The sequence below is a fragment of the Oratosquilla oratoria genome, chromosome 32, assembly GCF_046742065.1.
Source record: "Oratosquilla oratoria isolate Oo_2021 chromosome 32, ASM4674206v1, whole genome shotgun sequence".
Lineage (NCBI taxonomy): Eukaryota > Metazoa > Arthropoda > Malacostraca > Stomatopoda > Squillidae > Oratosquilla > Oratosquilla oratoria.
The window spans coordinates 12,340,617-12,352,762 of NC_134808.1; the positions used below are offsets into that span (position 1 = coordinate 12,340,617).

Genomic DNA, 12,146 nt, shown 5'->3' on the forward strand with positions numbered 1-12,146 from the left:
ATGCTTAGTCCTGCCTCATTAAAGCATCTTTTCCAACAATTTAGAGCTCTTTCTAACTGTAATCTGTCGTTACTCCAGCAGGCAATGTCATCTGCATACACTAGAATGTCTCCATCCCCTTCCCAAATAATATTAAATCTTATTTCTTGATCACAAGAGCCTAGACTATCTCCCACTTTTACGTTACTCATTAGGTGCTCATTATTAGTTAAAACTAAGTCCAGAGTATTTACTCCTCTCGTAGGATCGGTAATCACTTGTTTTAGGAAATTATCCTGCACCACATCTAGGAATTTCTTTGTTTCCTGATCTCCTACTAAAGTTTCCCAGTCAATGTTTCTATAATTAAAATCTCCCATGATCACAACATTTTTGTACTGGGACACTGTGAATTTCATGAATCAGGGGATCAGACTGCTCAGTGCCAAGGTTAGGAAGTCTGTACAAGACGCCAATAATAACTTTCTTATTCTTGCCTATAATCTCTACTCAAATGGATTCCATACAGTCCTCTTCTTTAATTGAATTGTTGAAGAAGGGAGGGGGTGGTGAATGGAAATGGAGTGGGTGGGGATAAAATGGGTGTGAGTGGAATTATGCCTTTTGACTTTGGCTACCTCCCTTGTAAGTGGGGAAAAAAAAATGATATATGTATGCATGTATTATCCAATGAATGCTAGGTTTCACAAACTTTATGCATTCTTACAAGTAGATACATATGTTTTGAAGTTATATATACACACACACACCAAGGGCTCTTTCCCCCGTACCAAGGAGGAAAAACAAAAAAGGAAACACAAGCAGTATCTGTAAACAAAGGCAAATATCCCCATTTTTGCGTAGTACTTTTTCAAATACAAGAGTGAAAAAAATCCAAGAACATCCATAAAAATCTCAGTTTCTATATACTTTACATGAAAATTACATACATAACCAAGGCTTTTTCCCCCTTACAAGGGAGGTAACCAAAAAGGAAAAGGCATAAAATCATTCCCACCCATTCCATCCCTGAATACACTCCACACCCCTCCACCCTCCCTCTTATCTTGTGTCATATTAAAAAATTGAGACACAAAAAGATGACACATATTAGATACGCGCGAAAACAAGCGTGGCACCACCATTGCACTAGTACTGTTTACAACCCATCTTTTGCGACCCGTTGGATTTTGTTTGGCTTGGTTTGAATGCTTTGAGCGTTCAGCGCATGCACAGGATATTCAAATTATCTTGTGCAAGTGTATGCCTGATTCTTCAAAAGCAAACAACTATTCACCGATTCAAACGCAAATTTGGTTATCAACCTTGGCAAATTAGTTTTCCGAGTGTAAATATTAAGGTAAGGCACCAAGAAACCAATATTTTGATGTAAGAATACTGTTTTTGAACCTATTTTCTCCGGGATACGAGCAGCTCAAGATCGTTGGGTATTATACACTTGGTGATTTGTTGACCCAAAAACCTTCACATGCCAAGTTGCATGTCAATTGGGCCAGTGGTTTGTATTTTATTGATTATTTCTAAATTGACAACAGTTGCCATGGCAACATGATAGGTGTTAGTAAGAATGGTATAAGAAGAAGGTCCTGCAATATTAATGACATGCTCAGGTGATTTATTGACCCATAAATTTTTGTTTTTGACATGCTTATGTGATTTGTTGATCCATAAAATCCAAGTATTCCAAATTCTAATAAAATTTGACTAGTGGTTTAGAGTTAATGTGTATTTTTTTTACCAAAATCTTTACAAATTACCACCCTTAATTCTAACATTTTGTTATGGTAAAGTCTAGCTAAAAATGTGGGCTAAAAAATAATTCAAAAAATCATATCTCCCTTATTTGTTAAGCTATTTCAAAAATTTAAAAAGCATTTTGTTTCTAATAAAAGTGCCTTTCATACGCAACAATAATTTAAGGGTTAAAAAAAAAAAAAAATTTGCCCATACCTACACATATGATGGACATTTGACAAATTTGTTCTTTGGATGGAAAAAGGCCATCACAGGAGAACAGCTATCTGCCCTAATTAAGTGGCCAAAGGGTTAAGGAAACATTGGATTGTTGTCTGTTTTGTGGTCATATGGGACTGTTTTGGTGTCACCAGCTTGAAAATTGTAGGAGAAAGGGAGCAGTTATCAGCTTTCTGCTCACCACATGTCAAAAAGTGTAAGAAATATAATTGAAGTTGATAAAAATCTTGGGCCCAGTCTGGTGCCCAAGTGTCAGCCCAATAGGGCTGCACCTTCTTATAGAGGTGAGAGGTTGACAGGTTTTTAAAATTTTTGCTCTCAGTGTAGTAGGACCACCACTTGCAGGTACCAGTCATTGGTCAGAGGTTGACAGGTTTTGAAAATGAGCAACTTTGCTCTCAGTGTAGCAGGACCACCACTTGCTGGTACCAGTCATTGGTCCTGTACAGAAATATAAGTAAGGAAAACATTTGCCATACTCTCATTAAAAGATTCTCATTGCAAAATCCAAATAAAAATAGTTCATATATTTAGAATATAAATATCCATTTTCTTTTTCCATTTCAGTGTCACTGGTGGTGATTATGTTTGAGCTGACAGGAGGGGTTCGTTATATTGTGCCTCTTATGGCTGCTGTGATGGCTAGCAAATGGATTGGAGATGCCTTTGGTCGTGAAGGTATTTATGATGCACACATCATCCTCAATGGTTACCCATTTTTGGACTCTAAGGAAGAGTTTAGTCACACAACCCTTGCACATGATGTCATGAAGCCAAGGTAACTATTCATTACTTCTTCAGTTTTATAATTATAAACAAATGTCAAACACAAACAATTAAGTATTATTTAGATTTTGTCTTTTGAATGCTCATTTATGAAGAATAATTTTGTAAATATGATTGTGTATGCCCTGACAAGAAACATGCTAGAAGAAAATACAGAGATTTTGGATATATGATAAATGCCTCCCTGTTAGAGGCATTGTATATCAAAGAGTAGAGCTCAAACTTAAACCTACAAAGGACCTCAAGGCACTCCCAAGCATGTAACTGCCATTAACCCAAGCATGCAACAAATTGCCACAGACCCAAGTATGGGACAAAATACCACAAACCCAAGTATGGGACAAAATACCACAAATCCAAGTATAGGACAAAACTCTACAAAACCAAGCATATGACATTTCGTTACAACCCAAAGCTGGAGGCTCTCCCAAGCATATGATAACCTAGCATTACCTGAGGTACCTGGTAACCTCCCATAGTTACCCAGTAACCTCTTCCAGTTATTTGGTAGCCTCCCCCACTGAAGAGTTAGTATGAATGCAAACATATAAAATGAAATATCATCATTCCATTAATTGGAACATTCTTCCCTAACCACAGAAAAAGATTATCCCAAGCTACTGAAGAGTCTTATACCCGAAATCGTGATCTAGCAATAATGACTACCTACTGTGAAGTCATAAGCCTCCTTTCAAAGAAGAACAAGTTCATAATAAGGCATATGGAAAATACTCAGAAAATAATAAGCACACAACTAGCCTTTACATTTAATGATGTATGCATAAGAGAAAATCTCATGTCCCTATATACAATTGATGTCCCCAGTGATTGGGCAGTAAACCAAAGTAAAAGATGCTGGAAGAGATCTACCGTATTTTTCGGACCACAAGGCGCACCCATAATTTGCTATTCCCCGTCCTTACATAAGGCGCACCTGGTCTCGTCATCGGATAATCATGCATATGTGAGTGCTTTCAGAACTGAACATTTTCATTGTTGAATGAGAAAAATCTGTTGGGATTTAGCAAAATTACAAAAATAATGATTTTTTTTTTTTTTTTGTCATTGAAATCAGACCACCTCCATGGACGGTCTACCCTGCCAATGCCCCTAAAACACAACATAAACAAGTTACGGGAATTGTGGGGAATTAAACCAACATTAGCAGTTTTATTCCCGGAATTCTATATTCACTTAAAAACACAGGATTACAAATGAAAATAAATTTTTAGTTTCGACCATGGGCACAATATAGTAATAGAAGATTAATTATTAATTTTTTTAATTATAATATATCAACGTAATATGCAATTTTGTGAGCGGAAATAAAAAACAAAAAAGGTGCTTAAACAAATTTCATAAGTAACGAAGTCGTGTCGGACGAATGATACGCCATGTTTGTTATGATAGATGCTGACATCGAATGGATGTCAGCATGATAAATTCATCTAACCTAACCTAACCTGTGTTTAATAAATCATTAACTGCAAATTAAATGTCATCCGGATCGTCCTCGTTGTCGTCGTCGTGAGAGACATTGGCGGGCTTTATAACCACTGTCTCACCTTGCCGGGTATACAAAGTTCTTGCAGCTTGAAGGAATGCATGTATCTCCTCTCCATAACATTCCTTCAAGAAAATTTACTGGCGAGGTACTGTCGGAAGTACCGAGACAAGATGGCGTCCCGATCCTATGCTACCGACTTCGTTCATTAGCATATTTGCTTGTAGCAAGGCGTTTTTATTTTCATTTCCACCCACAAAATTGCATATTACGTTGATACATTTTAATTTACATTTTAATTCATAATTAATTTTTTATTGCTATATTGCGCCCATGGTCGAAACTAAAAGAATACCCAAATGACTACAGTCTGAGTGGAGCGAGACTAGACCAATGCAAAATGGCTGTCTGTGTTGTGGACGCTATCATGTCATAGCCATGATAGCGTGAATGAATGCGGTGGCATAGACTCGAAAACTGTCGAAGTTTTTGCAATTTTCTTGTCAAGATACATGCATATTGGTTATAACTTGGTTGTAAATTTGCTAGGACTATGCACTGTTGCTGTCGGCAGGCTAGCTACGAAACGTGTCAAAATAGTACGTCAGTGTCCGAGGCATTTTTTTTGCACTGAAGCCACACATAAGGCGCACCACCCGATTTTGGCCGATTTTAAGGATTTTGCCCGCGCCTTATAGTCCGAAAAATACGGTAATAAGAAAGGATGAATTATTTGAACCAAAAGATATAAGAATTGAAGGACAAATTCCAAGAACTTAGCCTAGAACAACCTGAGCGAACAAATGGATGAACATGTACGTAGAAAAGGAAGACTAATATACATCAAAACGAATTTTGAGAAACTCAGAAACTTCTTTAAAAATGCCAACTGGGAAAACTTCTTAAATGAGGAAACAAAGATGGAAGAGAAATGGAACATTTTAAAAGAAATTTACAATGAGGGAATAAACAAATATTTACCAAAATAGAAGCAAGAAAGGGTGTACATTAAGTGCTGGTACAACAAAAAATGTAGTGAGGCTAAAGATAGAAGAGACAAAGCCTGGAAAAGATGGAAAAAAAAATGAGTAAGTGGCAAACACATATCAAACTAAGAAATGATTATGTAAAAATATGTAGAGATGAAAAAAGAAACTATGAAAAGGACATAGTAAAAAAAAATGCAGGGAACAACCTAAACTATTTTACAGGTATGTGAATGGTATACTAAAAGACAAACAAGGGGAATAATGAATATATAGATGTAGAAATGGCTGAAATTATAAACAAAATTTAAAATCTGTTTTGACAATTGGAAGTTCACAAAACTGTGAGGAAATGCAGAAAAATACCCCCCAATGAAAGAAATAACTGTGACACAGAAGGAAATTAGAGACCAAATGAAAAACCTTGATGTCAGAAAAGCACACAGTCCACATAGAATTGCAAACTGGATATTAAAGGTATGCATAGATGAGTTGACAGACAATATACAAGATAATTGATTACTCACTCAAAGTAGGAAAGATACCACAGGACTGAAAAAATGCAAATATTGTACCAATATATAAAGGAGGAGACAAGGAAAATCCAACTAACTATAGACCAGTCTCCCTTACAAGTACAATAGCAAAAATATGTGAAAAAATTATCAAAAGTAGATGGATTAAATATCTGGAAGAAAAAAATATACTGAATCCAAGGTTTGGGTCCTTTAATGTGCACGGATGTGATACAGATGAGAATAAAAGGGAAGAGATAGGCAGTATGTTTGTGAGCAGATGGATATGTTCGTTTTGAGTGAAACTAAGTTGAGAGGGAGGGGCGAGTGTGAGTTTAGGAGTGTAATTGGGAGGTTCTCAGGAATGAAGAGAGGATGAGGGATAGAAGGTATGGCTACACTAGTAAGTGAAAAGATAGGTAAACGTGTAGTGGAGTGGAAGGAGGTTTCTTGAAGGTTTATGTGGATGAAGGTGAAACTGGGAAAGGAGGTGTATTTACATACAACCACTCCTCATTTAACGATGACAGTTGGGACCAGCGCGCCGTCGTTAACCGAATTGGTTGTTAAGCAAAAGTGTATACATATACGTACATGTACTGTATGTACAATGTCCAGCAATACATGTATCTTTATTTTCGTGTATTTCCCTCTTTTATACAGTACATTAAAGCTTTATTTACTGTTTATTTACGGTGGTTAGGTTCCCGAAATTACCGTATATGACCAAATCCGCGTATGCTGACATTCCATATTGAATACCGGGGTATTTTTTTAGTTTCGACCATGGGCGCAATATAGCAATAGAAAATTAATTATTAATTTTGTAAATTAAAATGTATCAACGTAATATGCAATTTTGTGGGCGGAAATGAAAGTAAGAAATACCATGCTACAAGAAAATATGCTAATGAACGAAGTCGGTAGCATAGGATCGGGACACCATCTTGTCGTCTGCCAACATCTCTCACGACGACGACAACGAGGACGAGCCGGATGACATTTAATTTGCAGGTAATGATTTATCAAACACAGGTTAGGTCAGTTTAGTTTAGGTTATTTCCTCGACATCGGCATCTATCATAACAAACATGGTGTACCATTCGTCCGACATGACTTCGTTACTTACGAAATTTGTTTTAGCACCTTTTTTTTTTATTTCTGCTCACAAAATTGCATATTACTTTGATACATTATAATTTACAAAATTAATAATTAATTTTCTATTGCTATATTGTGCCCTTGGTCGAAACTAAAAATTTGCCACTACCGGTATATATTATACCCCAGGTAGTTTTTGCAGCTTGCAGGATGGTAATGTAGACCTAAGCTTCAGAACACTTTACCTCACAGCTAATATCCACCGTAGAAGTTCATTTATAACATCATACAAATTTGCCTCAGCCAACTTAATTATCGTACATGACATCATAACTTCGGGAGATTTACGTTAAACGAATATTGGTCTGTCATAAAGCCCGTTGTTACTCCGAGTTGTCGTTAAACGAGGAGTGGGTGTAGTTGTATTATATGGGAAGGGAGCTATGCTCGTGGTGACCCGTCTTTGTATCTTTCAGCCTCAAGTTTTTCCATAAAATCTTGAATAGTGTTTGCACACACTGTTTCTTTATCTAATTTGTTCCAGGTATCTACTCTGTTTGGGAAGCTATTCTTTTTCAGATCTCTTCTGTAATTATCTTTTTTTTAGTTTCTTTTTGTGTCCTCTTGTTTTTCCATTGTCCCATTTCAACAAATCATTCTTATCTAAGATTTCCATTCCCTTCATAATTCTATAGATAGTAGGTCTCCTCTTTCCCTTCTTTGTTCCAGAGTTGGTAATTCTAATTTGGACAGTCTTTGTTCTTATATCATTTTGGAAAGAGTTGGTGCCAGTTTTGTTGTTGTCGTTCCCTAGACTGTCTGTCCGAGCAGTCCCGTCTCCCCAAGGAAGGCCACAGCCGAAACTGGGTTTTCCCACAAATCCTTTATAGAGTGTATGTTGTGTTGTTTGCGTGCATGATTGTGTATAATGCAGTCTTCCATTATGTGTTGTATGGTATGGGGTGAAGTGTTACATCCTGGGCAGCTGTTCACAACACGGTCGTCCAGCCTCTTCTGGTAGCTTAGAAGTGCTGGGTGGTGACCGCATCGCAGTCTGGCCAAGTGGACTCTGTCCTTTCGTGGGAGAGAGGATTCAGAAGGGTGGATATCAGGGGGTCTGGCATGCAGCAGTGTGTTGTCTTTCAGTGTGTTAATGGAGCGGTGAGTGATATGATTATGAATATGTTTCCGGAGGCTGGTATTTGGTGGTTGTGGAGGAAGAGAAGAGAGTATCTGTGCGTAATAAAGGTCTTTGGGTGTAGTTTTAATGTTTCTTGGTGTGTGTGGGTGTTCTGCTATGTAGTGTAGCGGGTGTGATGTGTTTGTGGTGGCTGCAGCAAGTGTTTGTGTGCCTCTCATGTCGAGGTGGTCCTTGACTTTGAGGACTTTTGTTTCATGGTGTAAATGGTCTTTGGTGATGTATTTGTGCAGCCTGTAATTGTTTTTAGGGCTTTGTTTTGTATGATTTGAAGGGTGTTGTGGTGTGTCTCACTGAGATTAGGAGCCCATGCAGGACTCGCATAATTCATCACTGAGCGTATGCATTGTTTGTATATTGTTATATTAGTTTCTTTGTTTTGTCCAAATGTTGTTCCAGTGATTGACTTAAGTGCGTTAAGTCTAGGTGTGCATTTTTTTTTTTATGTTTGTGAGGTGTTGTTTGAAAGACATGGATGTATCGTATGTTACACCAAGAATTTTCGGTGTGTTTGTGTGTGGTATTAGAGTGTTGTTGATGTAGAGATGAGGTATGTATTTGTGTTCTTTTGTCCAGTTGGTGAGAAGTGTTGCTGTAGATTTGGTTGGAGCTATTTTGAGTCTGTTTGTGATGAACCATGTGTTGAGTGTGTCAAGGTAAGGCTGGATTATTTCTGCAGCTTTGTGTTACGATGTGTGCATGTGATTGTTATGTCGTCTGCGTAGGAAGAGATTTGTATTTCTGAGGTGTCTGGCGTGGGTAAGTCATGCATGTATAGATTAAATAATGTGGGGGATAGAACTGAGCCCTGTGGTACTCCGTTCTTAATGTTTCTGATGTGCGATGATTGGCCATTATATGACACATGAGCATTCCTACCTGCCAGATAATTGGCCAGCCATCTTTTGGTGTTATTGTGCATGTCTGTGTTATATATTTTATTTGTTAGGTTGTGGCGGGGGATAGCATCAAAAGCTTTACTAATGTCCAATGTTATAAGAAGTGTTCTGTGGTGGGGCCTATCTGAATTGATGCCATCTAAAATTCTTTGTGTGAGGTTTGTCAGAAGAGTGTTTGTGGAGTGTAGTGGCCTAAAACCGTGTTGTGAGTCAGCAAGGGGAATATATGGTGTGACAAGTTTAAGTATTAGGCGTTCAATGACTTTAGAGGGGGTGCAGAGAAGTGTGATTGGGCGGTGCGATGTTGGGATTGTTGGGTCTTTGTTCGGTTTTGGAATGGTGATTATTTTACCATGCTTCCAGATGTCGGGTATAGTGTTGTGTGAATAGCTGTAGTTTGCAATGTTTGTGAGTGCGTGTATACCTTGTGGTCCAATGTGTTTTAGGTGGATGTTGCTTATGTTATCAGGGCCACAGGCAGATGAGTGCTTGAGATTATGCATTATGAGTTTTGTCTGACTGTCTATGAAGGGTGTATAGTCTGAGTCTGTGGGGAAGTCTTTCTTACGTCGAATGGTGCGTCGGTCGTCAGGGTGAGATGTAAGATGGCTCGTCTGTGCAAATTGACGTATGAGTGCGTTTGCTTGTTGTCTGTTTGAGGGTAGATTATCTGTTGTTGTGATTATTGCTGCGTGAGAGCGTGTAGTGTTAGTGTTGGATAGTGTGATGCTGTTGAGTGTTTTGTACAATTTGCTGGTGTTTGTTTTGTGATCAAGTGTATTGATAAAGTTTTGCCAATTTTGTGTTTTTTGTTCATGTATTTTATTGGCAATCACAGTGTTTAGTGTTTGTATTTGGTCTGCTATGTTTTGAGGGATAGGTGTGGGGGTATCGTGTTTAAGTGTGTCACGTTGTCTGATGAGGCCTTGGATTTCTGGTGTGAAGTTGGGGTTGTGTGATTTTCTGTTGCCTCTAGGGATGTATCTTTTGTCTGCGTTTTGTATGATTGTATTAAAAGCGTGCACAGCATTGTTTATGTTTGTGATTGGTGTACTGTTAAGTGTTTCAAAATGTTGTTCTGTCTCTTCAGTAAAGGCTTCCCAGTTAGCTCTCTTGTAATTGGTGTAAGTGTGTCTGTGGCCAGCTGGGGTGCATCTTGTTTTGGTAGTGATGATGATTGGAAGGTGGTCAGAGCCAAGGGCTCCGACCACTCTCCATGATGTTGTTGGGGTTAGGCAGGGGGAGCAAAAGGTGATATCAGGAGAGGAGGGAGTGTAGAGGGCTTGGTATGGGATATGTGTATGATTATGCGTGTTGTTCATGATAGTCAATGAGTCGAATTGAGTCTGTATATCAAGCCCTCTGTCTGTGTCAGGGTTGTCGACAAACCAGGCAGACGACTTGGCGTTGAAGTCACCACCCATGATCAGGTTGGGGATTGAGGTTAGTTGGCTGAGTTGAGGTCTGAAGGTGTTTGGAACTGTGGGGGATGATTGGGGGGGAATGTACATGTTAACTATTGTTAGTGTTGAATTGTTGCCTGTGCGGATACGAATGGATTGGGTTTCTGTTGTGTTATCTGTGGTAGGGAGGAGAATTTTGGTTGTGGCACTTGTGTCCACAAAACAGATGGAATGGTGGATCAGGGTGATGAGTCCACCGCCATTGCCGTCAGTCCGGTCTTGTCTGATGGTGGTGTAATTATGAAATGATGGTGTTTTGTGTGAGTCTTAATTTTGTTTCTTGTAAAATTGCAATGTGTATGTTGTGTTGTTTAAGAAAGTGTTCAAGTTCATGTTTTTTAGTGTTAATACCGTCAATGTTGTGTTGTAATATGTTGATGTTGTGTGTTTTGTATGTGTTGTATGTTGCCGTTTGGGGTTGAGGTTGGGGTGGTAGTGGGGAAGGTGTAGGATCTGGGTCAGAGGGGGGGAAAGGAGAGATCGGGGACAAAGGAAGGGGAGTACTAATCGGGGGTAAGGGCAAAGGGAAATTGGGAGTGGGTAAGGGTGTTGGCTGTGGTTGGGGAGGTGGGATTGGGGTTACTGGAGGGCAGGTAGAACATGTCCAAGTGTTTGTGTATTGGTTTGTGTCAGCAAGTGTTGTACAAGTGAGGTGGGCCCAGTTTTTGCACATATTGCACTGAACTGAGCCCTTTGTCTGTCTGCTCGAAGTGGCGTAGCTCCTCCTTGGGGATCGGTGCCATCTGCGTAGAGCTGATGGCCAGGGGTGGTTGCTGCTGATTGGCCCCCAACTCTTGGGGTTGGGGGGTGGTCCCACGACGTAGACGTTGCAGCTCCAGGACCTGCCAGTTTTGTTGTTGCTCTTTGTATTCTTTCTATTTTTTTTTTTTTTTTTTTTTTTTTTTTTCTATTCTCTTTGGTACTGGGTGTCCATAGTGTTGCTGTGTTCTCAAGTTTTGGTCTTATTAGTGTAGTTAATTTTTTTTATCATTTCCTCATCCAAATAGACAAATGCCACTTTTATTTACCTCAATAAATTGTAGGTTTCTTCAACTGTTTGATTAATATGTTTGTCCACTGTCATGTCCTTGCTGATCATCTCTCAAAGGTCTTTTTTCTGATTTTACTTTTTTGACCTCTTTTTCACCAATTTATAATCTCTCGATATTTTGTTTTTACTTTTTCCAAATTCCATTATACTACATTTCATGATATTGAATTTCACTTCCCACTTTTGACTCCATTTCCAGATCTTGTCCAAGTCTTGTTGTAATGAGTTGCAATCCTCCTCCGTTCTTACTTTCTTTAGTATTTTTGCATCGTCTGCAAAGAAATTCATTAACACTCTACTCCTTCATACATGTCATTTATGTATATGGCAAACATAACGGGGCCAGTACTGATCACTGCAGGACACCACTTATCATTTCTTCCCAATTTGAGAACTTATCTCTTAATTACTACTCTCATTTTCCTCCCAGTCAGGAATTCTTTCATCCATTCCAATAATTTTCATCTGATGCCACCCATTGACTCTATTTTCCTTATTAGTTTCTTTTGTGGTACCTTATCAAATGCCTTTTGTAGGTCCAGAAAGGCACAGTCTGCCCAACCATCTCTCTCTTGTATTATATCAATAACTCGAGTAGAAGCAGATCAAGATTGTTGTATATGATCTTCCTTGTCTGAATCCAAATTGATTTGGATTCAGTATAATATT

The 12,146-nt window shown here is 38.7% G+C and overlaps 1 protein-coding gene across 6 annotated transcripts in view; it reads left to right on the forward strand.

The window, feature by feature from the left end:
• The window catches only part of ClC-c (chloride channel protein 3), a 350,410-nt gene that overhangs the window by 310,231 nt on the left and 28,033 nt on the right, over positions 1–12,146 (forward strand). For all 6 annotated transcript variants that reach the window (XM_076213815.1, XM_076213817.1, XM_076213820.1 and 3 more), the window contains one exon: positions 2,542–2,752. In XM_076213815.1, coding sequence (XP_076069930.1) covers positions 2,542–2,752 — 211 coding nt within the window. The remainder of the gene's footprint in view (positions 1–2,541; positions 2,753–12,146) is intronic.